The 26,757-nt window shown below is 39.2% G+C and overlaps 1 protein-coding gene across 2 annotated transcripts in view; it reads right to left on the bottom strand.

Annotated features, from left to right (window-relative positions):
• The window catches only part of TAF3 (TATA-box binding protein associated factor 3), a 151,602-nt gene that overhangs the window by 8,633 nt on the left and 116,212 nt on the right, over nucleotides 1-26,757 (bottom strand). For both annotated transcript variants that reach the window (XM_027121586.1, XM_027121587.1), the window contains one exon: nucleotides 16,719-16,801. In XM_027121586.1, the coding sequence (XP_026977387.1) occupies nucleotides 16,719-16,801 (83 nt within the window). The remainder of the gene's footprint in view (nucleotides 1-16,718; nucleotides 16,802-26,757) is intronic.

The raw sequence follows: 26,757 nt of genomic DNA, 5'->3' as shown, positions 1-26,757 counted from the left end.
CAATTATACTCCAATAAAGATATTAACAATAAAATAAAATAAAATAAGGGTGCTGGAACCAAAACTAAAGGAAAAGCAGGAACCCAGAGAGTTAAGTAGAACACAGATGTTTCACTCTGAGGGCATTTGTATAAGGTGAATCTGATCTTTGGTTTTGATACAGGGGACAGGTTTCAAAGCCCAGGGCTTGTCAAAGTGGAATGTCTTATAGAACTCCCTCCCCACATTAAGGACTCCCAACAGGCTATACCAATTAGGTAAGAATGAATCAGATCTCATGAATTCTCAACTCTGGTGGTCCAGGACAACATATTTAAAGTAATTTGGACTTGTAATGCACCTAGGTACCCAGCACTAATCATCTTGAAAGGAAGTAACTTAAAATCTAGGCTTCATATTATTAATACAGACAAATATTTAAGGAAAAAAGCAGCACAGAATCAAAGATAAACATATAAGGAAGCAAGGCTGCAAGAGGGAGAACCAGAAGAAATAACAGACAGTATAAAGAGACCCATAAAGACCACAGATACTACAATTATCAACTACAAAACAACTCTGCTTACAGCGTTTAAAAAAATAAAAGGCAAAACTGGAAATTATCTGCAAGTAATAGGAGGTTACACAGAGTTATCTAGCAGATTTGAAAAGATCCAAACAGACCTTATAGAAATGGAAAGTACAGTAACTGAAATTTAAAACTCAGTGGATGGGAGAACTATAAACTGAACAGAAGAAATTATGTAGAATGTAGCCTGGAGTGGCAAAGAAAATACAATAAAAAGGTCTAATTAGTACTGTTTAATCTAAATTCTAGAAAGAGAATGAAACAGAGGTAAAATGTTAACATAGAATATCTGACTTTTACAGAACTGATGAAAGATACTAATCCACAGACTTAAGAAGCCCAACAAATCCCAGGCAAGATAAATAAAAAGAAATCTATACATACACACATCAGAGTGAAAAGATAAAATATCACAGGCAAAGAGAAAAGTCTGAAAAGAGCCCAAAGGAAAAAAGGACAATTACTTTCAAAGAGGAAACAGGTGACAGCTGATTTCTCAACAGCAATGCTAAAATCTAGAAGACAGTGGAATAACATCTTCAATATGCTAAAGGCAAATAAATTTTGTCTTCATAAACATCTTTCAAGAATAGGATGAGGGGCTTCCCTGGTGGCGCAGTGGTTGAGAGTCCGCCTGCCAATGCAGGGGATACAGGTTCGTGGCCCAGTCTGGGAAGATCCCACATGGGATCAGTGGCTGCTGAGCCTGCGCGTCCGGAGCCTGTGCTCCACAACGGGAGAGGCCACAACAGTGAAAGGCCCTCGTACAGCAAAAAAAAAAAAAAAAAAAAGGAATAGGATGAAATAAAGACATTTTCTGGCAAGCAAAATCTGAGAATTTGCCACCAGTGGACCCTTACTAAAAGAAATTCTAAAGTAGCAATTCCCAAATTTTTTGGTCCTAGGATCCCTTTACAATCTAAAAATTAGTGAGAAACATAAAGAACTTTTGTTTATGTGCAGTATATCTGCCAATACTTACCATATTAAAAATTGAAACTGAGAAATTTAAAAATAATTAGAGAGTTCATTTAAAGATAACAATAACAAACCCATTACACGTTAACAGGTAGCTTTTTTTTTAATGAAAAGCAAGTGGCAGTTTCCTACAAGTTAGTTGCAATGTGCAATCTAAAACCATATCAATAAGCTTTTGATATTCTGTTATATTAAAGTCCACTGATCTGTCTGGCACTTTGAATAGATATTTTACCAATGCATGATTTTATAACATCATGCACTGGTGATCTGGAATATTGGTTCACTGAATTATGCAGATCTTTCAAATATTTATACATTATATAATATTAAAAAAATCGTATTTGTTGGTGTTACCATCATCTCATCAAAAATTTCTTAAATTGTTGAGGAGCTGTCAATTTGTAATGATATGTTTTCCAAAATTCTAACTTTCACATAAAAGCTTGAATTTTATCATCTATAACAAACGCTCTCAGGTATTTTCTTTGAAATAACAGTCTCGGGCCTTCTCAAAAATATACAATATCCATGGCTGCACTGTGTCCTAACTGTGTGCATATCTGTCTTTATCACTCACATTAGGTGGTATATTCCTTAGGAGTAAGGTATGTACTATCTTACTTGTCTTTGAATTATCTGCAGTATTAGACACAGTGTCTTGATACATGTTCATCAACTTTAATATGTTTAATGCCTAATATTACAGGAAGAATGCTCCTATAGAATAATTATTTTACTTTTGAATATTTTTTGCCTGTTTAAAATATTTAAAAATAGGTCAGTTTCCTCTATTCTTTCCTTCCTGCCTACCTTCCTTCCACACTACTTAATGAGTCCCAAGACCACTGAGATTTCTATTTGTCAACATGGATTCTAATTCCTCATCTGTCTACTCATTCTTAGACCAAGAATGATCACGACACCAATGCAAGGTACAAACACATCATGAAGGTTTCATTATTTTATGTGAAATGCTTTTAGGTTGTTTTAAGCTATACCAAACCCATAATGAATATTATTTGCCTTGCCTGACTCTTTCTCAATCCCGTTTCATTCTCTTTCTATTCTTCTTAGATTTTTCCCTTTCCTACAAGGTCTGTGGATGGTGCCCATGAAAATGGTTTAGCATTAGCAGTGCAGCCAATGGACGTAAACAAACTGTTGATCAATTTATGGGGGCAGTACCTGAAATCTCAGAAATACCTACTTGTACAAATCTTATTTTTCAACTCAGAGAAATAGTCTTTTAATGAAAATAACTCATAATAAAGGTAATCCTTCCAAAATGCCCAATATTCCTCCAGTTCAATTAAATTTCCCCTTTAAATTTGCTATGTATTGATTTATATACTTACATTTCTCATTCAAATTTTCTGAGTAGCAAAAGGAAAAAAAATAAAAGTGGGTAACTCAGTGCTGATGAGACAAAACATGTCCTAATTTTCTGCTTCCAAGAGGTTAGATTGGTATTATATGGGCTCTAAAGTGAATTGTCGTTCCCAACTCTTTTGAATTTCACCAGAAAATTCACAGAGTTTGAAAGTTATTTGATTCTAGCTGCTCAGTTGCTTTTGTGGTAACTGGAGGCACAGTTTTGAGAACAATTCTTTTATTATCTCTTTACTTTTGAACATTACAGAAAAAATACATAAACAGTATCACATGATATAATTTCTCATCACTTGTGAGATAAGCTATCATTACTCAACCTAATATGATCATTGTAAAAATAATTTTGGGTTCCTATTGGCCTCCACCACCGATCTTTATTGTTTCCTACTTCTAAACAGCACTTTCTCTGTACTTCTTTCCGTTAGTGGCACTTTCCCTCCTCTTTAACTGCAATAGTAAGCTCTCCTCCAGAGCTCTCTGTTGAATTAGCAATGTCTTCAGAGTAACCAACACCGCCCACAGCTGGGTCCCACAATGGCTCCATGCTGCTAACATTACATCTTTTGGAGGATTTGATCAGAGGGCTCTAGCTGCTATAAACACTGGTGTTATTCATAAAAACATGCAGAAGGAGGATTTTTGGCAGGATTTCTTTACCTGTTTCCCCAGCACAAAACACTGAAATAAATAGAGTGGGTCATGCGCTGCCTGGCCTGTAATGCAAACTCAACAGCTTGACAAGTCAACAAAGGGCCCGTCCTCACCTCTCCAGCCACACAGAGGCTCGGAGGTTAGAGGCAAAACACCATTTGGATACGTCTACATGGGGAGTTTAATGATCCTCATTAGTCAGCAATTGTGTGCAAACACTGTGAAGCCGGCCATCAAAGTTATCAAAGTCCGTATGACTGGCTACTGAGCTGCACAGAGTTCAAAAGTTCCCTCACGTGGCTCACTTACTTGCCTCAAAAGCCAACAGCCATTTTTAAATGGTGACAAAACGATGCCATAGGTAAAGACTACTGTAAGCACCTCCATGAATGTTAATAAACTTCTCAACAGGGAAGTTCTTTGATGTCTGGGAGAAAACCCACTTTGATTAAAAAAATATATATATACGTACACACACACACACACACACATTCAAGCCACAACTTGATTTTCTTCTTCAGATTTAGAACTTTGATCAATCTCAGAAATACCATGCACCTTTTGAGATACACAGGAAACAGATTCCCATGTTGTATTGTAAACTAAGATTTCACTATATATTACTATAAAACTGGATCATTGTGTCTGTGGTTATCTAGAACGTCACAGTTTTGCTCTCTTACTTTTCTTGTAAAAGTCCCGGAAATACTAAGCCCAAGCATGTCAGGCAGCCTCCTCCCACCCTGGTGGAGCATCCTCGCAGCCTGGGTGGGCTCTGACTTGGACAGCTAACAGGATATCATGAAAACAACTGTGTGTGACATCCGAGCTAGGTCATAAGAGACACTGCAGCTTCTGCCTTGCTCTCTTTTGGATCAGTTGCTCTGCGGAACTCAGAAGCTAAGTCATGAGGACACTGCAGCTGCCTTAGGACGAGACCCATGTGACCAGTAACTGAGGCCTCCTGCCAACAGCCATGTGTGAGCCCGCATTGCATTCCCCAGCCCTGGTGAGGCCTTACAGTGACTGAAGCCCTGGGCAGCAGCCTGACAGAGGCTGGAGTCAGGACCACCCGAATTCCTGACCCACGGGAAACTAGGAAGTAGCACGTTTATTGCTTTAGCTGCCGAGTTTTGGGGTCATTTGTTATATGTGGGAATATAAAATTAATATACCAAGTATTTAATTTATCACATTTAGGTACCTAAACAAATATTCAGAATTTAGGAGAAATTATATTTTAGAGCATCGGTACTTAAAATGCCAAAGTGTAACACAGTCATTTCCATATTTCACATGTGATCAAAAGGAACAAATAACAAAGACAATTATGAGAATCAGTGCTATGTTGATTCTTCAAATCAATCATTATCCTTATTCTTCTTGATCCTCACAGCTCGACTTTCAGCATTCATATAATTAGCACATAACTGTAAATGGATTTAATTCCTCAAGCTCATGGCTTGCCTCTTGAATATTTACATCATCTTATCTTGTCATAGCCCAAGTACATACCAAGTAGCAAACATTTTGTCTTTTAATTCAGGCATGACCTATTTGAAAAATGAAACAGATTGCATGAAGTAATTAGAGGAAAATATAGCCACTGTAGAATCTTCATTTCCAAAGAAGATACCCAAATGATTAGACTTCTATTGTCAAATGTTCAAAATCTGTAAAATACCCTAAAAGGGCATGAATACTTAGATAAATAATAAATAATGCATACTTCTTCATTTTTGCAAATAGATATACAAAAGGATAATTTAAGAAAAGAAATAGAGATGGTAAGCTATAGGTCGAGGAGGATAAAGGTAGAGGGAAAGGGCAGAAAGCAAGACGTCTCTGAACATATTACGTAGTTTCAACTTTGGGGGCAAGTAAATGTCTTACATATTCAGAAAATTAAATTTATAAAATTGCCTACAAGTCAAAAATAAATGGAAAGGAAGGAACCTCAATGCATATCTTGTTGGTGACACAACCACACACACAGAATTATTTCAGGTGACTTTAGGAGGTCAGCACTTTGGACCTCCTCAGACTCTGCTCCACCCAAGTCTTTTCTGATCCTTCCTTGCTGGAAGCAATCACCTTGAACTTCTGTATCATCTGAGATGTATCTCTTATAGACTTGAACACTTTCTACCTCTATTATGATTGTTTACATCTACGTTCCTGAGAGAAGAACCAACATCTGATTCAAATTTACCATTTGCACAAGTGTATCTCCTTCGACACAGTTTTACTATGTATATAATCAAAATTAGTATTTTTCAAATGCAAAACAATTTTTAAAAAATGTAAAACCATGAGGGTGTTGTCTAGAGCACTGTCAGGGTTCTTTTCAAAAACCAAATTCCCTGGAGTCAGAACTTCTAAAAGATTTTGTGATTTTAGAAAAGCTTCTGCTTCTCTCCAGCAAAGAAAGGGTACATTTAGTAGGAAAAAGCAAAACCAAATGAAACTGAACATTCAACACTGATGAAACTTCACTTTTTTTTTTTTTTTTTTTTTTTTGCGGTACGCAGGCCTCTCACTGTTGTGGCCTCTCCCGTTGCGGAGCACAGGCTCCGGACGCACAGGCTCAGCGGCCATGGCTCACGGGCCCAGCCGCTCCGCGGCATGTGGTATCTTCCCGGACCGGGGCACGAACCCGTGTCCCCTGCATCGGCAGGCGGACTCTCAACCACTGCGCCACCAGGGAAGCCCCGAAACTTCACTTTTAATACTCTCTGAGCCTGGAGTCTACAGAGGAGGATGAGATGCTTTTACATGAACATATGCTAAAGTTGCAAGTTAACCATAAAAGATAAACCTTCACTCATTCATTCATTCATTTTAGGATTAAATAACATCCCAGTTATTTGAAAACATTAAAAGCAGTAAGATGATATTCAGTGAACCTGAAAAATGAACAGGATTGTGATTAAGATTTGTATCTCACTGTAGTGTTATAATATTCAGTTATTACTGAAGTCATGCTTGGAAAACCCAACACTACTACTTCAAAATATATTAAAATTTGATAATAGCTGCTGTGTCTTCACCAAAAATCACCATGCTTTACATGAATTTTTATCTTCCTCAGTAAATAGCATGGAAAAATATATATATATACTTATAGCATGTGATGTATACAGAGATGTATACACACACATATATGTTTTTTCACATTTGTGGACTAAAGAAGCAGAAGTAATTGATTAAAATCCTAAGTACATACGGCATAGAGAGCCAAAGATGGGCAATCAGTGAGTGTGCTCTGGGAGAAAAGCTACTCCCAGATTCAAAGAAAAGTAGATTCATATTGAGGGGTGTCATTTTTCATCTATCCAGAGTATATGAGAGGTGCATCTGTTACTAGATAGATAATGCAAGTCTTTAAAAAAATCCACATTTCCCTTTTACATAGACTACAGAATGACCAACTTTACATTATTTAATAAAACACATTTGGAAACTTAGTCACTCCATCTGTAGGATCTTCCAATTCCTTTAAGCAACTTATTTTCAGCATCCTCTTATTATTCAAAGGACCTCTAAAGTTAGGCAGAATACCAAGAGTCACAGTCTAGGAAGGAGAAGCAATCTCTGACAGAAGATTTCAAGACCAAACGTAGCCTTCCCATTGTACTCCAGGGCTAAGAGTAAGCTTCCTCTATCCCCTTCAGCCCTCTTACTTAAGGGTTTTTTTTTTTTTTGCGGTACGCGGGCCTCTCACTGTTGTGGCCTCTCCCGTTGCGGAGCACAGGCTCCGGACGCGCAGGGTCAGCGGCCATGGCTCACGGGCCCACTTAAGGGGTTTTTACTTGATAAAACCAATTCCTAATGTTACAGCCATTCTGGAAAAGTAACTCAATTAAACTTTATTTTGATGCCACTTCAAATCTATGAAAGCTTGTTCAAACAGAGTGAAAATCAGTGCTATGGTTCAACAGATGAGAGACTGTTTCAGTCCGTGAATTCATCTCAACAAATATTTATCACCCGTCTACTACGTCTCCTACCCTTGGGTGGCTGGGTTCAAGGTGAATGGGGCACACCCTCAATTTCCAAGAAACGGGGGAAGACAGTCACATAAAGGTAGATCGATAAAGCATACGAAGTTGAACAATTTGGATGAAAACAGTGTATTCTGGGCACTTGGCAGAAGGATGGCTAGCCTGGGGTAGGGGTGGGAAGGTGGGCTGTGATCACTTTCCCTAATGACAACTGACAGTTTTAAAAGATGAATACGAGTGACTCCCATGAAGAGGCAGGGGGGTGGAGGCATTTGAGGCAGATGGGACAACCTGAGAAAAGGAATGAAGATGCAAGGCATCCTGTTCTGCATGGGAAACCACAAGCAGTTTGGAAGCGCCACAACGTATAAAGCACAAGCGTTCTGGACAGATTGCTCTGGAAGGACTAAGTATGGAGAACAGTTCTGAGAGGCAGCAGGAAAGGAGAAGAGGGTAAGGAATTGACAAATATTGTCGGTAAGGCGGGGAGGGGCTGGGACTGGTTGGCTGTTGGGTGGGTGAGGGGTTGGGAGTAAGGGAGGGAGGTATCCCCCTGCCTTGGGTTTCTGTGATGCTGGAGCTTTTACAGTTAGAGGGTAGAGCTTAGAGCTCAGATGGGTATAGGGTGATCGGCACTGGGCACTCGATTTGAAAAGTGGAAAACTGAAAAATCTGTTATTCTCTCTAGGAGGCAAAATAGCTATTCTCTCTAGGAGGCAAAATAGTTATTCTCTCTAGGAGGCAAAATAGCCCAGTAGCTAAGGGCATTTGTGTTTCCAAGCCAAAGGCATCTTTGCCTGGTGTTGCGGGGGGGGGGGGGGGCGGGGGGCAGTTCCAGAGGCCTGTGAATAGGCATCAACATCTTTCCTCCTCTGGTGCTGATGACTACTTGAGTCTAGACAAGGAGGAAGGACCCAAATTTGAAGATGGTGACTGGGAGGTATAAGAGTTCAGGCGACATTCAAAGGAGACCTCACAGGAAAGGGTCTTTCTCTTTCCTTAAGTTTTGTTCAAAACAACACTTTTGGAGCTGGGAGACATTCATGTCTTAATTTTCAGATATCCCATCTGGTGATATGACATAAATAAAATCTCCCAATTCTCCCAGCCAGAGTGTATTTGTCTAATTTCAAGTTACTCTAGAAACTAAGACAGCTTGAAAATGGAGGCTCTGATCTCATCATCAACAAATAAAAAGCATTAGGAGTACAAGGTTGGGGAAATAATGGTGTGTTCAATTTGGAAAGGCCATGTTTGAGGTGCCTCTGGTCTTTCCAGACTTTCTAACAGGTAACTGGGCAGATTAGTCTGCATTTTGGGGAGAAATCTGAGCTGGAAGTAAAGATTTGGGAATCATCATCACCTAATTTTGAAAAGAGTGAAAAAGAAACTTTAGGGAGTAGTAGGCCAAGGGCAAGAAGAGAAAGAAAAAGTGATCAAAGAAAGATAGAAGCAATGATGGAGAAAGAGAATCAGATGCACGTAGTACCAAGAATAGAGAGTACCAAGGAATAGAAGTTTCATAAAGGGCTTGGTGGGAACAACGGTATCTGAGAAGCAGGAAGGATGAAGTCACAGGCCTGCAGCACCGCCTTGGGATGCATTTAATCATCTTAATGGGAAGCTTCAGGAAAGTCTCCAGGGCAGAAACCAGAGCATAGGGAGTTTAGGAATAAAGCTGGAAAAAAAAATTGGAGCAAAGTACATACAAGGAATATGATTTGAGAAGCGAGAATGAAAAGAGGAAGTTACATGGCCTTTCCCTCATCTAGAGGGGGAGGCTGGTGAAGGTGGGAAGGTTTAGGATGGTAGAACCCAAGGCTGAAGGGAAGATACCAGAAGGAAGGAGAGAAAGATACAGAGGAGAAAAGATAAGGAAGGGAAAGAACTTCTGGGGTGGGGGGAAGAGGGCGGGGTCAGGAAAGGCAGGGATGGAGAAGGAGCTGGTCCTGAAGATCAGGAGGGATGCTGGGCTCCTTGCTGGACCCTGGAGGACAAGCCATGAGGACAGATGCAGCTCTGGAACCCAGAAGAGTAAATCCAAATGGGGTAACGCGGCTAGTCAGTCCCCACGGTGACATGTCCCTCAACCCAACCCATGTGTTCAGACTACGGCAGCCACATTTGAAAAAGGCTGCAATATTCTAAATGAGCGGTTCCCAACCTTTTTGGCACCAGGGACTGGTTTTGTGGAAGACAATTTTTCCACAGACGGGGGTGGGGGGCAGGTTGAGGGGGCTGGTTCAAGCGACAGGGGGTGGCAGATGGGGTTTCACTCACTCGCCCGCTGCTCACCTCGTGCTGTGCGGCCCAGCTCCTAACAGGCCATGGACTGGTACCGGTCCGCGGCCTGGGGGTTGGGGACCCCCGTTCTAAATCACAGAGGTCGGGCAGTGACACAAATTTCCATCTCACGAGCTACAAAGGCTGGAGTGGCAACAGGAAGGAAGAAGCATCACACTACGCCTCTAAAGTTTCTATGTAAGTATTTTAATGTTATAGCCCCTAAAAAGACAGGGAACAACAGAATGCAAAGAATTTAAATTTTCTGTGTTGCTGTCAGTAATAGTAAGAGTGTTCTCATCAGTAGGTATACATTCTCTTTAAACACTAGAAGTGTGAGTAGTTTGATCTTTAGGGGAAATTATAGTCAGATAGTATCCAAAAGGTTACCATGATATAGCTAAATTACCTCTGCCTGTCACAGGTTGAAGAACATTTAAATTCTGGAAGTCCGCATCAGCTTTGTCTAGATAACAAATCTTAAGTACCTTCCTATATTCACTCAATTAGTGATCTTGGGCCTTGATAACACTGCAGGGAGAAACTTTCCAACTATCATTCAAATCATATCTAAAAAGGTGGTCATAAATATTTTAAAACCTAAGTGAACTAATAAGACCTAGACCCATTAAGGATAAGATCTTTTACAACAAATTAAATAAAACAATTTATTGAAGTCTGGACTCAAGATAAGCTAGATTTACTAGTTGACCTTTTATTCATTTAAAGAACAAAATTAGCTCTAATTGCATTAGAATGGAATCCAGTAAATTTTCCCCAGTCTTGTAATGTGGCATCCGTGTAAGGACTGCTGTAATTGTTTACAAGTAAGATGGAAATGCTTTGATTATAATCTTTCCAGTTGTTTTACTGGGTAGTAAAAACATTTCCCAAAACCTAAAGCCAGTTTTTCTGACAGCATACTATTTTATTCTCTTGAATACACTGCATCTTTGGTGTTAATCAACAAACTATCATGTTCCAGAGGAAGAAATTAAACTTGGGGATTCCATCATAACTTTAGCTCAGTAAAAATGAGAGAGTGATATACGGAGGTTAAGATATCCTAGTCTGGAAAAATCAGAAAAGGGCTGAAGACCCGAGTAAGAAAAAATTTAACCACCTGCTTCCTCTTGGAATTATAACTGAGATATATGGGTTTGGGTCTGTTGAATTTATAAGTATAAAAGTTAGCAAGAATAATGTATACCACCCACAATTTGTGTTCTCATTGTTCAGCTGCTAGGAAGTTTCATTTGTAATGTTACCATCTTTCACTAGCATTAAAAACAAGTCATTTGCCATAAATTTTAAATACAGTCACTCAAGATTTTTATTCTTATTTATTTTTTTGGGGGGTGGGTCACTGTTCTTGTTAGTTAGCTTCTAATATAAGCAAAATAACCTATGAAATGTTTCAGTATCAGTGGCAAGTTAACCAGGGCAAAACAAAGAAAACTATCAACACTTTTCAATCTTTCTCTCTCTCTCTCTCTCTTTTTTTTAAAAAAAATCAAAGCAGACAGTTTTATCCGTAGGGAAACAAATTAAAAATAGAAGAACAAAAGGCCTTCCAAATCTGACAGGATGATGGTCTGAAATGTTCTTAAACTTTATTTCTAAAGGATCTTTTTTTTTAACCAATAAGCTTCCTTGCCCTGCCTCTTCAGTATACTTTTATAAAAATATGAATCTGATTGCCTTTCCCTAAATAAAATAAAAATATATCAATTGTTTTTGCCTGCCCCTCATCCCTTATTCTGGTAGGAGAGTCCTTCTTTCCTTCTGGAACCTAACATTTCCCCTTCTAACAGGGCTCTCCCCCCTCCCACTGGGGCTGGTTCCTAGATGGGAACCCACAGCAGATGCTGTGAAAGGCGGGGTGGGCAGTTCAGCCTGTGAGCACTAAGAACCACACCAGCCAAGAGCAATCTGTACCATCTTTGCCACCACACAGAGGTTAGACAGAGAAAAAGAAAGTGAACAGAGTCTTAATGACACTTTTTGAACCCTTGTTACCACTTTGCCTAAAGCCAATTTCTTTGAGCTAGTTTGATTAGGGTTTCTGCTACTTGTAACCAACAGTCCTGACTAATACAAAGAGAAAGTGTTTCAACTAGGGAAGGGAAGACTCCTTATAGAGGCACCTTCACTGAGTGTGCGTCTATGTTACATCCTTGGATCAGGGGTTGGTGTAAGAAACAGTCAAATAAAAAAAAGGTATTCTTGCCATCTGGTTCCTTATGGAAATAAAATTTCAAATTTAGTGTCTTCAAAAACTCTGTCTCTCCTGAGAAACTAGGAGGTACCTTCCTTTTTAAAACTGCATTTCACTCTGCACTTATTGCCAGGAAGCCATAATCATATTTGATGTGCAGTCATTTGCTTCTTTTTCCTCTCCTTGGCCTTGGTTTCCTAGTATTTTCTAGTATCTTTATGTTCTCTCTTTAAGTCACCCTTAAATTTGTTTAGACTGGAAAAAAGTCTACATATGAATAAACGACATTTTAAGTGTAAGAAGAAATGTAAAAAGTGAGATAAAAATCATTTGCTATTATTTTTCTAAAGAACTTGTCACTAAAACACCACTATACACATTTCACCTATTATATGTCTTTCAGTGAAATGTGGCTACATAAAAATATAAAACGCTTACTTTCTTTAAAAATATTTTAAATAGTTATTTTTGTAATTGCCCATGGTACCCTCTATTTCTGGCTGTCCTATCAACAATAGTTAATCAGAAAAGTTTGGATCACAAAAAAGACAACAAATACCTGTACATATTTTACATTTTTAAAGGTTGAACGTTATTTTTCAAGATTAATGAGCAAAGTTTTAGCTCCCATTTTTATAGCATATATAATTTAGAAATTACAAGTATTAAGAAGCCTCCTCCCAGGCATAAACTAAACTCTATAAACTGCAATAAAAAAACTGAATTACTTACATGAAAAAAAAAAGCGTCCAATTTTCAGCACCTCTGTTAAAAGAGGTTTGATTAATGAAAGAATTTCCTGAATTATAAGAAATACATAATACCATGAGTATTATAATACTCATAGCTGTGGTGATAAAATGTTAGCAGAAAGAAAACTGTAATTTCCAGCAGTAAAGTGGTCATTGAAAAATATCCCAGCATAATTTGCATATTTTGGGAAAAGGATTAAACTTGTGAAAGAGAATACTTCTCGTGACCTCTCAGCCAAAAGAAAATGTAGGATTATTACTGATAATGATATTGTTTTCATGAAAGGTACCATAAATGATTCTGTGTCACTTGATCAAATACAGTATCTAACTGGAACAATAACTGAGCCTTACTGGATTTTTGGAGGAGCCCAATTCATTATCCCCTCCCTGGTGAGCTCACTGAATAAGGGCAGCAGTGTCCTGAGAGCAGGACCAGTTCCCAACTTCTCCAATACAGTAACCCTACTGACCAGACCAAAGCTCCCTGGCGGGAGAGCCACTCCACCCTCGGAAGAGCCAAGGAACAGATGGAGAAAAGGACAGAGCTGCCTCCCCAGTGCCAGGGAGATGACAGCATTAGATACATTTGAGAAATGTGAGGGGGAAAGAACGCTTAACCCCCTAAGCACTACCATTATTCACCCCCAAATCTTTACAAACCTTGACCTTTTTTCTTAATACTTTACCAATACCTAAAGTTATCTTTTTTAATGAGAAGCTCCTTTAACAGAATTTTGAGCTTTATAAATATAACCACACATTTAATGTTCTGCCATGTCTCTCCCAACAATCCTATCTAAACAGTCCCACACTAAGGTACTTCCTTCCTCACGTTACTCTGCTCTATTTATATCCTTCATAGAAATAAATAAATGAACAAATGCCGAAAGTTAGCCCAATTTTCCCACACTTGCTCAAAATAAAGGGATGGTAAGACTGGGATAACAAATAACATGGCGACTGTGCTGCCACTTGCCCATCCCATAGTGGGCATTACACGCACTGTACTCTCTGTCACCAAGTCCAGTGAGACCTCAAAATCCTGATCAATATGGCTCCAGGTGCTGCTCCCGGCCAAGCTGAAACCTACCTGCTTTCTCGGCATCAAGGCAAAACTTGACTGTTGGGCCAGACTCAGTTATTTAATGATTTATTTGAATGTATTGTTTCTCCCCATTCATATCACCCCCACAAACTACGGATGTTGAGATTGTAACTTCAGGGTTAGTATTCTAGTTTCATCTTCAATACAGACTAACAGGAACTCTGGGTCCCCATTACTGGGAGACCTTCTGAAGGAATTTGAGGTCCTTGTAAAGTCACCCTGAGTTTTAACACTATCAGAAGGAGGCACTGGACTGACCACAGACCCTTTAGAATCCAGTTTCCAGGCACGTTAAATGAAGCGGAAAACAAGGGCCCTCTGTCTGGCTTCAAGGGACAATAATAGAGAATAGAGGAAATAATCTAACCTCAGAGTACCTTCCTGGATCACGGGTCAAAGGCATAATTTCTTTATAAGATTTAGAAACTAAATATTGTCTTAAAGATCTTCCAACGAGAGTGTAAAATTTGAACGCTGTAAAGCTTTTTCTTTTTCCTGTAGTTTCAAAAGACTATTCTCTGCCTGTTCTTTAGCAGTAGACAACCCCTCCCCATAGACTATTCAAACTCCTCCATTTGAATGCGAGTCTGCTCATTAATTCCACTTCAAAAGAGCATCATTACACGCCCCCGGCTGTATACAAACTAAGTAAAGGCACATTTATATAAATCTACCATCTCTTTTCCATTATTACTGCCAAGGAATAAGCCATGTATCCTTATGCTATGACAATAAAAGATTATTTTTAATTTCATATAATTTTCATGTTCATAAAATGTTATCCTTCTTTTAATTTTTTTTCAAACATTCTTGGCTTGTGAGTCATAAAAAACAGACAGTGGGATGGACTGGCCCACAGCCATAGTTTGCTGACCCCTGATTTAGATTTAAAACAAAAAAAACAGAAAACAAACAAGTTAAAAAAAAAACCAACCCTTATCATTAACTTATATTTTATATAAAATCCTATTGCTATGTGACTTGGGCCTCTTTTTCTCTCTCTTTTTAAGTTTAAAATGTAATATATTTCACTTAAGTTATTCCTTTGCTCATTATAAGTATTTCCTCGTGTCTGACTCTGGTCAAGTGATTGACTATTCATATGATATGGGAGTTATTTACCTAAATGTCAGAAAGTTTACATGTTACATAAAGTTATACTTTCAAGGACAATTTGTCTAGAATGTCTGGGTACTATAATTTCCGTAATACTGAACATTTTGTTCCAGAGTCATAGGATCTATTTCTCACATCTTCCAATATCTTAGGTATATGAGTGATTTATCGAGACGAAAAGAAATTACTCGACAGAATAACTGAAAGACGCTTAAGGGTAGATGAGATGAATATTACTATCAGTGCCTTTTTACAAACCTTATTTCTCTAAAGGAATAAGCAAGCCAAACTTCTGTGTGAAAGGAAAGATGAAGTAATGGTGAGTTATGAGAAAACTGTAATAAATATGAACGGGTAGGAGAAAAGTAGTTGTCCAATGATAAATAAGAACATCTTCCCTTTACAGTAGTGAACCCAAGTACAGGATTTCCAAGGAGATGGTAGGTACAGTTATTTTGGTTGGGTCTCTTTGTTAACTAGCCCTCTGTCCTCTGATGGTTGAGGGAGAAGGATGTTACTAAAATTTCTCATCAGAATAATGCTGGGATTTTTCGTTGTATTACACTTAGAACTAACAGAAGCAGCGGCTGCATAAAATACACGCTACACACAAACTTTAAGATGGAACAAACCAGGAGAATGTAAAGCAAATTTCCTGTTGTCTACTGTACCTACTAAATAAATAAGTTCATGGCTACTACTTTCATTTTTATGGCTAAAAATTGAATGAAAGTTAAATGCCTTGTAAGCCTATTTTCTACGTAATATTTGATTGTTTGCAATGTAAACTAATCCATTTTCAGGCTTACTGGTAAAAAGTAAGGTTGTAAACTTGTACTTTGAGCTTGTAAAATTCATTTAAATGATGTATAATATGATTTTTAGAAGAATGATTTTCAACATGATTTACAAAAAAAAATCAATGCTTCATTACCCTATTAGGATCATATAATAGCATTGTAGGCCTTAATTCATACCCTCAAAATGAATAAAAGAAACATAGCCAACTAATTTACTTTGAAGAAGGGTGGGTGGATGTGATGATTCCGTGAAAATTAAGAAAATAAACAGTAAACATGGGGTTTACATTTCCAGTTCTCTCTTAAAAAAAAAAAAGAGCAGACAATTCAGACTTCAGTTACTATTATTTACTGTTTCACCAAGCCTTTGGCAGTATCCTTGTTTTATATGCACAGAATAAAACCATGTGCCATCTGAGCAAGAAAAGGATCTTCATTCTTTGTCCTGGTGACAGAGAACACACACTTGAAAAGGTTTAACATTACATCCACCTGGGCGTAACATGGTAGTCAGTCCATTCAATACATAGTTTCTTATTTTTCAGATAACCAGAGCCTTACAAACTATGCAGAAACAATGTCCTGTGCTAGTCTTTACAAAAGAGAAAAAGTGCCAGAAAAAAACCCCCCAAAATACAAAGGATCCTATATGTTGAATAAAGCAATAAGCATTAACTCTGAGGAAGAAACCAATAAAAATTTGAAAATGAAGACTTTTCAAAATACAGCTTGACCCTACTATATATTCACACTGGGAAAAGGTCTATAGAATTAAGTCCACTAGGAAAGAGTAGTGAAGGTTAAGTTCCATCTGTTGCACTCTAACTGGAAACGTCTGTACTTACATTTTGTCTTGGCCAGCTCCAACTCGGAGAGTCAATCTGGGGATCACTGGGCTTGGGGCTGGGACCACTGGCTCCACTTTTATCTGTTGAAGATATTACGTTAGAGTCAAATACTTTTCTTTCAACAAAAGTACCTCCTCCCTTTTCTCCTACTTCCTCATCTCCACAAACTTGATAAGCCTTTAAGTTTCAAATGTGCCTAAAATGCTAGATGTAAAGATAAACTGGGCTATTTTGTTTTCGTTTCCCAACAACTGAAGGCTACCAGGCAACATGGAAAATTCCATAAACTTTAAACACTAGTAAATATGGGAGTTATTTCTGCATTTTCTTAGTTTTGACTAATTTCTTGGATTTTATTGTTAGAATTTTTAAACAGAAACTGTTACCTGGGTCATTCAGTGGAACGTTTAAGTAACTGCCAGACTTAACAAAAACAGAAAAAAATGCAGTCATAGCTTCACTATAAGATAAAATGAATCTATTAATGGGTCTTGAAAAACATTAGACTCATCTCATGTTTACAATGTCATAAAAGAAAACCAACACACTAAGTGTAATTACAGCACTGAACTGTTCCATTTTTTGGCTAGTAGAAAAATGATCTAAAATATTGTACAAGACAAAACATATTTATTTAGAAAGGATTTATGGCAAAGGCAATAACTGCTGAATAAGTTGAAGATCTCACAAATATTTGAGCTAATAATCAGAAAGGGAATACACAAATTGAGTATGGTGTTAAAGGGATTCTCCACAATTGCTGGCTTGAAGATCCTATATAGAACAATTGACATTTTGAATGAACAAGAGATGTGCAGTTCAAATTATTATCTACATCACAGTCTTCCAGCATTTTTGGTGGGATGGTTCCTTGGTGGTCCCAGGCACGGCCACATGTTTAACATCCTTACATGCCAGTAGGACACTGCTAGTCACTGTGACAACTAGTGCAAACCACTCATTTATATATTTCAAGCTCAAGAGTTAAATCATAACAGAACAGTGCAGTGGTTCTAAAGGGGAAGGAATTTATAACGTAGTGCTCAGTATAGTATATCATATAATCAATATATTGCCATTGATCAAATCTATCATTTTTCTTCTTATGTTTTTACCTGTCCCCTTCCTGAATTGTTTTTTTTTTTTTAAATCCCACCGTCACATCAAGATCGATGACTTCTATCATTCTCTTGAACAGTGCATGGTACGCAGGAGGTACTCAACCAATGTCTGTGGAATGAACCACTTATCCTGCAAGCACCCTCAACTCCCTTGCCTCTCGGTCATTTCACCATTCGTCCAGGACCAATCTAAAATCATTCTCTAGGGCACTGAGTAATTCCAAAGAAAATATTTAAAACTGTACAAACTTCTGCCATCAAAACTCCAATTTCATCTGTGCCTTTAATACTATCTGCTTATTTGGATTCCCAGCTAAACTAGTTAAGAGCAGAAACCATGCCTGTTCTGTCTGTTGCTATTTCCCAGTGCCTATTGTAGGGTCTGACACATAAGTGCTTAAGATATATTTTAAAAATTAATCGGAAGCGATTATTTACAGCTTTTAAGACCCATCCCGTGAGTTCCTTCCTCTTTTGCCCTTCAAACCCCACAGGACAAAATACTGAGGCCACTAAGCAGAATTCCTTCAATTCCCTACAAACTTCTCTGCATTCACAATTACACTAGGGTCCATCTCCTCCAGTCTTCGAAAGACTTCCTCCTTATTTGTAGCATCTTCAACTTCTCAGTTCCACTCATTATTTTCATCTAGCTTTCAAATGCGCTCAACTCCATCCTTTAAAAAACTTACCTCCCCTTCAACCTCTCACTGACGACCTCTCACATTTTCTAGTCTTCACTTCATCGTCTGCATTTCTCCATTTCTCCTTCATCCCTCACCCAACTCCACTCTACTTTCTGGCCCAACCACGCCACTAAACTATTCCTTCTAGACACTCAATCTTTCCGAATGTCCCGTCTGTTTCTTCACTGAGGTCTTCATCATGCTCCTTCCCTGTCCCTAGCAAAGTCCTCTCCTCTCGTCCTCCCATACTTTCTCCACTGACCTCATCCATGTCCATGGTTTCAATCCTAAGTTGTTGTTTTTTTTTAACTTTTTTTTTTTTTGGCCGTGCCATGTGGCTTGCGGGATCTTAGTTCCCCCACCAGGGATCGAACCCGGGCCCCCTGCAGTGACAGCACCGAGTCCTAACCACTGAACCGCCAGGGAATTCCCTCAATCCTAAGTTTTCAATATGGCATGTCTTCAAAATCTCCCTCTCTAGACCAGCACTGATTGGAACTAAGACCAAAGCATAATGCTGCCCACTGAACATTTTCAGCTAAATATCCTATAAGGATTTCATCTCATTACATCTAAATCTTAACTTATCAACTCCCCCACGAAAACCTGCTCCTCTAAATGGTCTCACTTTTGGCAGATGTCTCTTTTATTTGCCCAGTTCTTAGTCCAGTGGTTTTCCTCAAGGCCTCGGGGGTCAAGGGTCACTGGGGAGGGGGCAAAGCAAGACCCATGGAAAATTTTTGTGTTCACTTTCTCCTCTATTTTTTTTGAACACAGGGTTCCATATCTAAACAAATCTGAAAACCAGTGGTCCAGCCTATTTTGTAAACTACTAAGGCTTCTACATTTTTCTCACCATTCTGTGTTATCTGTGGGAAAATAAACAAATATATCCAAAACAAACATTTATAAAACACTTAATGTTTGCCAGGCATTGTGTCTGGTTACTTTCCAGATGTTCTCATTTAGGTTCTTTACCAAACAGGTTGGGGTATGGTTTCCATTTTACAGAGAAACTGATCATACATGAAGCAACCATTTTTCCTTTCTTTCCTGTTTCTTTTTCCTTTTCTGTTTTCAGGTCACAAAAATAGCAAAACTAGGACTGAATACAATTTTTTTTTATTCAGAGAATGAAAAATTATATAAAGTTCCTATATTTCTTCAATTCTAAAAAATTTTAGGGTCACACACTCCTAATTGACCTGAGTACTGGGAGTAATATTCCATGTTCCTTCAACCCACAATACTATTATTGAAGCACTTAAATAATACTTTCTTAAGCTTTATTAAAAAATAAAGCTGTTTGCCCTAACTTTCAAAAAATCTTCTTCACTATTATTATGCTTCACATTGTATTTTGGTCCACTGCTATTACCACACTACACAATAATTATAACCTACCGGTATAGCACTTCACAAAGTGTGTCCCATATACATAATCCAATCTGATCTTCACAACTCTATAAGGTAGGTGTGGAAGCTATTATTACTCACATGTACTAAGGGCTCAGAAAGATTAAGTGGTTTGGCCAGTTACAAAGTTAGTAAGTAAATGATTGAAATCCAGTTCTCCTGGCACCAAATTCATCCTCTGTTCTACCATACTACTCGTGACTCTTTGCCAAACATTTCTGAGTCCTTTTTTCTGGTAATGCTGATGTCTGGCATGGAGCTATTTAGTCTCTTTGTCAATGTCTTTTATGATGAATGACATATACTTGTGAGATGTCTAGGGTACACTGTAAAATATATTTTTTTCTCTATGTTATTTACACCATGTAACAGGTGTAAACTGGACTGTCCCAGGCAAACCAGGACATATTGCAACCCTACCTAAAAATAGTTAAATACTTTAATTTCATTCTTAAAGAAGTTAAAGCAGATTTAACTTAAAGATAAAATTCAAGCAAGCATAGAAGAAGACCAATAAGAATGCTAACAATGTAGATACAGAAAGTACAGTTTCTAAATAAAAATTTCTCACCAGACTTTTGTTTATGTTAACTTTATCTGAATGCCCACCCAAATAAAAACACAGGGATGTTTCCTACAATCATGAAATAATTTCTCATGTGTCCGTTCCAGCAATCAACACACTAGATGACAATGACTTCAATTATTTACCGCCATCTTTTAATGGCATGAAGCAAAAATCTGGGGGAAACAAGAGCTTGTAAGGGTTAAAATAAAAGAACAGTATTTTAGAGCGATGCTGAGAATTGGGGCACGCAGAAGAGCATTTACAGTGGATTACTAAGCTTCCCAATTCACCAAAGAGGCAAAGTCCAGTAATATAAGACTCCTTTGTAGCTAACTAAAAATACATTGTCAGTGGATTTGTCCAGTTTTATGTATAAGCAATACTTCTTTCACCTGAACTAATACTAGTAGTCATATAAGCCCCTTATTGCCACGTGCTGCATTTTTTTTGCTAATCTTCAAGGATTTAGCTTCTTTGCCACATACCTCAGGGCACCAACTGATAAAGCTCTAACTCTCCATTTTTCCGGGACACCAGCAGTGCGGCCTTGCAAAAAATGAAAATCGCTCAAGAGATTTAAAGGGGAAATTTATTTTTAAAATCCTGACTTGAAGCAAAGAGGTGGATTTTTAAAAAGCTTATCTATAAGGAATCAGTTTAAATTTAAATTCTATCTTGGAACTCTTTCATGCATTCCAGCTTTAAAGTTTATCTTCTGACAGGGACTTTCTGCAAAGGTAATGGGCAGCTTTGTCAATATAATCTGGCCAAGTTTTACTTCCTATTTTTTTAAATGTTAAACTTCTTTCATTAAAAAAAAAACAAACAAAAACCTATGTATGTGTGCTAGGTAGGGTGGCAGCAAGTTCAGCCAGCACTAGTTCAGATGTCTATCTATGCTAATATGTCAGAAAAACACCCAGAAATACTACTGGTGAAAAGCGGAATTTAAAAACCAAATATTTTAGATGCTGAACTATGACAAATGGTAACCATCCTGTTATCTTTCTTAACGATGAAGGTCTGTACATTATTTCCATTCAGAAACATAGTCTAACACTGATAGACTGTTTAAAATATTCAACAGACAGAAGATCTACGGTTGTGGTGAAGTATAACAAGCGGGATCCCGCGAGGACAATGAAACAGGACTCGGGCTTTCAGTAAGTGTTCAGTTCATTCCTCTGAAGCCTTGGGGATGGACTTCAGGAAACTTTGATAAATTCAAACATACTCACTTAAACATTAAGTTACTGGCTTCCCCTTGGAACAAATAGTTATAAGAAACAGCAGGGAATATTTCCCCCTTCTTACTGGGGTTATTTTATTTACTGAAAACCCCTCATTTCACTAGTTAATCATGAAAGCTGATGAGAAGAGGCTGGAAACGAGTCAACAGTACTTTACATAGAAAGGAAAGACGATGGAGACCTTCTGTCAAAGGCACAAACCGGGAAGACCACTTCTCATTCTCTAAAAAACAAACTGTTTAAAGCTCAATAAAAGACTATTTCGGGGCAGATGCTAAGGGATTTGGGGATAGACTGGAGAAACATGAGACATTTTAATTGTTCTGATGACTGAAATCATTCAAGCTTTGAGGACCGCCACTGCCTGTCCTTTAAAATATGGCAGCTGAACGGGAGCTCACTATGGGCTGATCAGGGACTAAAGTTTTCTAAAAATCACGAAGGCCCTTTACTCTAGATTGTGAGCCATTCTCACCCCCCTCACCAGCTTCCATCGTGGGCCTGAGAAGCCCACGGGCTTTAACCAGACAGGCCTGGGTCATGTCACAGCTTGTCTGCAAGTTACCCTACCTCCCTGTGCAGTTTTCTCAACTGAGGAACAGGAGCCACGGTCTCACCCTCAGAGCGGTCGGCCAGGCCTGACAAGGACCAAGCGGACTCACTCATTAAATACCAAGTGTGTGCTGATGTCATTTACCACCAGGTTAGCTCACTCAATTGTCAATGTTAGCTCAAATAAAACAAGTGATCAGGCAGCAGGAGAAAAATGGGGGGCGGGGGGGGGGGCGGGGGGAGCTCCATTATGGAAGTATGAGCTTTCCATTCTAAACAGATCCCAATTATCTCTGGGTTGATCATCAGCATTCTTGGTTACTGTAAAGAAACTGGATTGTCAGAGTCCATGTATCTTAAATGACACAAACTAGTCTTCACTCAGTGTTTCCTATGAGAAGGCAGAAGAGAAAGCCTTTTAAGCCAAAATATTCTTAGAGCACGTATAAAAACTATTGTTCTTAAACAGAGGGAAAGCATACTTTATAATGACGCGGTCTCTTCCCGGTGTCGAATGGGAGGAGGTAGAGAGTGAAGGAAGCAGAGGGTCAGAGGTTACGAGAGGCTGGTGAGTAACTAAGAAGTGGCAGAGCTGAGACCAAAAACCAGGTCAGTCTGACTGCCAAAGCCCAGGCTCTTCAAGGCCCAGTACTGGGCCTTTTTACCTACAGTCTGTGACGTCATCATTTTGGGGTGAAACTCTACCAGGTCTTCTCAGATCATACTCCAATAAGAGCATAAAGACATATTTCCAAGTTCAACAGATGGATTTTGGCTTGTCTTCTATACAAGGTTATACGAACCTTCAATGCCACTAACATAAACGAGACATTTTCTTATTTATTTTTTTTACTGAAAATGCCACAAGTAAAAAGAGCCAGGGTTTGAAATAAAGTCATGTAATACATACACTGACAAACACAAACACAAAATTATAACAAAAATTTAAACTGCTCTGAAATTTTCTATTAGGTTTATCACAGCTAAAGCTATTATGGTCAAGTTTGTGACCGTTTAACACGTTGCTCTTAGTATGTTTTCCATAAAAAGTTACTTTGGTTCTACTTGCAACAGATGAAAGAGCACACTCCTAACCCTGACTGATGCACATTAGCTGCCCATAAGGGGAATTAGAAGACTGCATGAATCGCCATACGCTGGATTACTACCACTACTAGAAAAACGACTTTTCCTTCTGAGGGGGCATCACTGAACCAGGTGCCATAAATTATTTCACTTAATCCATTTTTAATTTAAATGTAGGAAAGGAGAGTGGTTAAGAACATTAGTTATAGTAGCTGATGATGGCCCGGGTTGAAACTGTGGTTCCCGTTCAACCACTTATTGGGTGTGTGATCCTGGGCAAGTTTATTCATCTCCCTAAGCCTCAGATTCTTATCTTAAAGTGACAGTAATTACAGTATCTACCTGATAGAGTTGTGATAAGGAACTAAACTTATATATGGTGTTTAGCATACAGTAAATACTCAATAAATGTTAACTATTACTGTCTGCAGTTTTTTAAGAAGTGTGATTATCATATCCCACTTTAAAGACGAAATGCTGGGAAATTCCTTGGCGGTCCAGTGGTTAAGATTCCATGCTTCCTCTGCAGGGGGTGTGGGTTCGATCCCTGGTCGGGGCACATCCCGCATGCCGCATGGTGCGGCCAAAAAGATAAAATAAAATAAAATGAAAAATAAAGATGAAATGCCTATGGATTAAAGAACTAAAACACCTGCCTCAGATCTGCCTGATTCCAAAGCCCAAGGCTCTTTCTAACTACCATGCAGATTCCCGTTTAATTAATGGGATCTTTATTGGTTCTTGTATTGATAAAAGTGGGTATGACTGGTAAAAACTTTATAGGTAGGTAAAGTAAATATGGGGAGGTTTTTCTTTTAATTAAAAAAAAAATGCCCTTGCTTGCTGATCCAGGTCCGTGTCCAGGACAGTTGCTTCTGTGAGCTGCTGAGGAGCCGGAGGAAGGAAACCACGGCCCTCGGCCTTCTGACTGCAGACGTTTTCTTGGGGCAGCTTATATACGCCTTGTTTTGATTTACTCTTGTTGTCTTCTGTGCGTATGTAAGAAAATTCTTAGATCATATGCAACCCAGTTTCACGTCTACTTTCATTTACTCATATGGCTTGATACTTGGGGGATTAAGTGGGGTTGAAAAAAGAGAAGTCCTAATGTCTAAGTTAATATCTCAATTTCTACTCCTTGTCAATGGCATCCCACAGGTTACAATAGATTTACCCTTTCCTAGCTGCGCAAAGGGCTAAAATTTAAAAGGATGTCCAGGAAGCAGACATAATTTTTCAACACTGGAACCACAGCTGACTCACCCTGTCACACACAGGTCAGTCACCAGGGCCCAATGAAGCAGCCGCCTCTATTCAGGTTTCTATGTTTTAGGGGTTGATTCAAAATGGAATAATAACACTCGCCATCCCCATCACCGCCTTCTCCACTTATTCAGCATTTACTTATGTGCCAGAAATGGTACTAAGCAGGTCTCAGATGTTATCTCATTTAATCCTCACCTAAGCCAGTTGCCCAAGTTCACAGGGCTGAAAAAGTCAGGATGGGAACTCCTAACTCCAGAGACAATTACGTTTATTATTTTTAAAGCCCTGATAGCTGACTTTTGTAAGTTTTTATCTTTAAAAACTGATCCATAACCATCAAAACTGATACAAGGACTTGTATTCCTCTGTTAGGTGAAACCTGTGCGACTCATAACTGACCCTTTGCCTCTAGCCAAGATGGTCTGAGAGACATGTCCTTGCCAAAGTCAGGTAGGTGCTGAGGAAAAGCATGGGCCGCTGTTACCAGCTAACCTGATGGGCTTTACTGAAGTTCACAGTGGCCTCTGAAACACCTCTACTGACTTTCCAGAGGTGAGATGGTGATGAAAGCAACAGTACTCTGATGTGCTGAGGCCTCACTTGCCAAGTTACTAGGTACCCGATGGGTAAGCGGCTGATCGCTGCCGGGCAGGATCACCAGCCGTAAACATTTCTAAACGGGAAGTAAGTCTGTGTGTAAATGACCCGGCTCCTGCTGGTTGTGTGACCTTGAGCCTGGACAAGTCACTCAGGCTGTTTCTCATCCATAAAGGTTGATAATAATATCTGCTGGACCTGTGTGACGGGTGTGTCGGGGGAGACACTAAGGTACGTGGAAGTGCTTTAAAATCTTCCGGGTACCATGAAAAAATAACACAATGATAAAGTGACTTCAAAAATGGAAAAAAGAGTTGGATTTCTGTGTCTTGCTAACTTGCTGATGTTCAGTTATTAATATCAGAAGTTCCATTCCACTGCCTTATATTTTAGAATAATAGCCAAGGGGGACAGAGAAAGAAAAAAGTTAGGCAGAAAAATGTGAGAGGTTACCTAGCTTGTCAGCTAAACTAATCTTCCCAGTTAAGTCTGAAATGGAAAACACTGCAAAAGTATGGATAATGGAGCTGCTGTAGGTCAAATACAGCATATTTTATCATGTGGAAAAAATTACTAGGTATGACTTTGTAGCCACCCTCAAAGAGGAATGCTCCCAGAGGGCAGGGAAAGGCTACCTGAGGATCTGTACGTATGGCACCAGACACTCAGACGCTTTTTAAGAAAGTTTAAAATAAATTTCTCCATCAACAAGTCAACCACTATAACCCAAAGAACTGTGGAGAGAGAGCAAAGCTATAAAAGCAGAGGTCGCATCTTGTGCCCATAGGATCGAGGTCCTGCTTGCTACAAAGTGCACGATGAACATCAGTTTCTTTGGCTATATTCTACGGAAGCCTGATTTACTTACATGGGAAAATACTTAGAATTAGTTTCTACCCACCAACCACGCTGCCAGATGAGCTAGATACTCAGAGACGTGTCCTAATCTTATTAAAGCAGAAAAGAGGGACTTCCCTTGTGGTGCAGTGGTTAAGAATCCGCCTGCCAATGTAGGAGACACAGGTTCGATCCCTGGTCCGGGAAGATCCCACATGCCGTGGAGCAACTAAGCCTGTGCGCCACAACTACTAAGCCTGTGCTCTAGAGCCTGTGAGCCACAACTCCTGAACCCGCGTGCCACAACTACTGAAGCCCGCACGCCTAGAGCCCGTGCTCTGTAACAAGAGAAACCACTGCAATGAGAAGCCCGCGCACCGCGACGAAGAGTAGCCCCCGCTCGCCGCAACTAGAGAAAGCCCACACGCAGCCACAAACAAAATAAATAAATAAAATTTTTAAAATATCCTGTTAAAAAAAAAGAAAGCAGGGCTTCCCTGGTGGCGCAGTGGTTGAGAGTTCGCCTGCTGATGCAGGGGACACGGGTTCGTGCCCCGGTCCGGGAAGATCCCACATGCCGCGGAGTGGCTGGGCCCGTGAGCCATGGCCACTGAGCCTGCGCGTCCGGAGCCTGTGCTCCGCAGCGGGAGAGGCCAC

Source organism: Aethalodelphis obliquidens, unplaced genomic scaffold (assembly GCF_003676395.1).
Source record: "Aethalodelphis obliquidens isolate GAN/ISIS:26980383/991018 unplaced genomic scaffold, ASM367639v1 scaffold23, whole genome shotgun sequence".
NCBI classification, from domain to species: domain Eukaryota; kingdom Metazoa; phylum Chordata; class Mammalia; order Artiodactyla; family Delphinidae; genus Aethalodelphis; species Aethalodelphis obliquidens.
Note: the sequence above shows the minus strand (reverse complement) of the source record. Positions and strands in the feature narration are given on the sequence as shown.